Source organism: Eimeria mitis, genomic scaffold (genome assembly GCF_000499745.2).
Source record: "Eimeria mitis Houghton genomic scaffold, Emh_scaff1203, whole genome shotgun sequence".
Lineage (NCBI taxonomy): Eukaryota > Apicomplexa > Conoidasida > Eucoccidiorida > Eimeriidae > Eimeria > Eimeria mitis.
In genome coordinates, this window is record NW_013568188.1 from 5,960 (window position 1) to 7,272 (window position 1,313).

The window sequence follows — 1,313 nt, forward strand, 5'->3', positions numbered from 1 at the left end:
TTTTTTTTTCTTGTCTTTGCTTTTTTTATTTATGTTTGCTTGTCTTTGTCTTTGTCTTTTTGTCTTTGTTTTGTTTATTTGTCTTTGTGTGTCTTTGCTTTATTTGTTTCTGTCACCCCTACTGCATCTGCTGTATCTGCTGCTGCTGCTGCTGTTGCTGCTGCTGTTGCTGCTGCTGTTGGTGCTGCTCCTGCTGCTCTTGCTGCTGCTGTTGCTGCTGTTGCATCTCCTGCTGCATCTTGCTTCCTCTGCTGCATTTTCGGCTGCATCTGCTGCTGCTGCTGCTGCATCTCCATCTGCTGCATCTGCTGCATCTGCATCTGCTGCTGCTGCTGCTGCTGCTGCTGCTGCTGCTGCTGTTGCTGTGTTTGCTGCAGACCTGAAGCCTGAGTGTGTGGGTGAGACGCGTCGTTTGTTTAGTTTATTCGGGTGTATAGACAGGTTTCAATTTTTGTTGGAGAGAGGCTGCGGCTTTGTACATTATAATAAAACTAAAGAAGCTATAGAAGCGAGGAATCATATGCATGGATTTGTTGTTGGGTACGCTGCTGCTGCTGCTGCTATTGCTGCTGCTGCTGCTGCTGCTGTTGCTGCTGTTGGTGTTGCTGCTGCTGCTGTTGATGTTGCTGCTGATGCTGCTGATTATTATGGTCGTTGTGGTGGCGGTGGTGTTTCTGCTGCTCCTGCTGCTGCTGCTACTTCTGTTGCTGCTGCTTTTTCTGCTGCTGCTGCTGCTGCTGCTGCTGCTGCTGCTGCTGCTGCTGACTGCATGCATGCGTGTGTATGTGTTGCATGCATGCATAGGGGTGTCTCCTTGAACGTGGATTTCTCTCCTTCTGGGCAGTCTCCTTTTTGCGACAAAAAAACAAACAGACAAAAAGAGGAGAGACGTGCTGCTTCTTTGTCTCCTTCTCGCCAGCAGCAGCAGCAGCAGCAGCAGCAGCAGCAACATAGAGGAGGCGGCAGACAAAGACACAGACAGCAGCAGCAGCAGCAGCAGCAGCAGCAAACTGCAAAGTCTTCTTCTATGCATTCTATGCCTCCTCACATGCGGGGGTCTCCTATGGGGGGTGGGGGCCCCTATGGGGGCCCCCCGGGGGGCCCCCCTGGGGGCCCCCCTGGGGGCCCCTCCCCCCTCTTTGGTGTGCGGCCGGGGGGCCCCCCTGCTGGTGAGAGAGCTTTCTTTGATATGGGTCCAGGGGGGGGGCCCCCGGGGCCCCTGCCGCTGCGGCGGGGGGTTTTACCTTCGCCTGGGGGCCCCCCGTTGGTGCGTGGTGGGGGGCCCCCCCCGCCTTTGCTGCTGCAGCGGGAAC

The 1,313-nt window shown here is 55.1% G+C and overlaps 1 protein-coding gene across 1 annotated transcript in view; it reads left to right on the top strand.

The window, feature by feature from the left end:
* The window catches only part of EMH_0031820 (uncharacterized protein), a gene marked incomplete at both ends in the record, with an annotated part of 9,650 nt that overhangs the window by 3,994 nt on the left and 4,343 nt on the right, over window positions 1–1,313 (top strand). Inside the window, 2 exons of the mRNA XM_013494569.1 lie at window positions 378–540; window positions 805–1,169. Of these exons, the coding sequence (XP_013350023.1) occupies window positions 378–540; window positions 805–1,169 (528 nt within the window). The remainder of the gene's footprint in view (window positions 1–377; window positions 541–804; window positions 1,170–1,313) is intronic.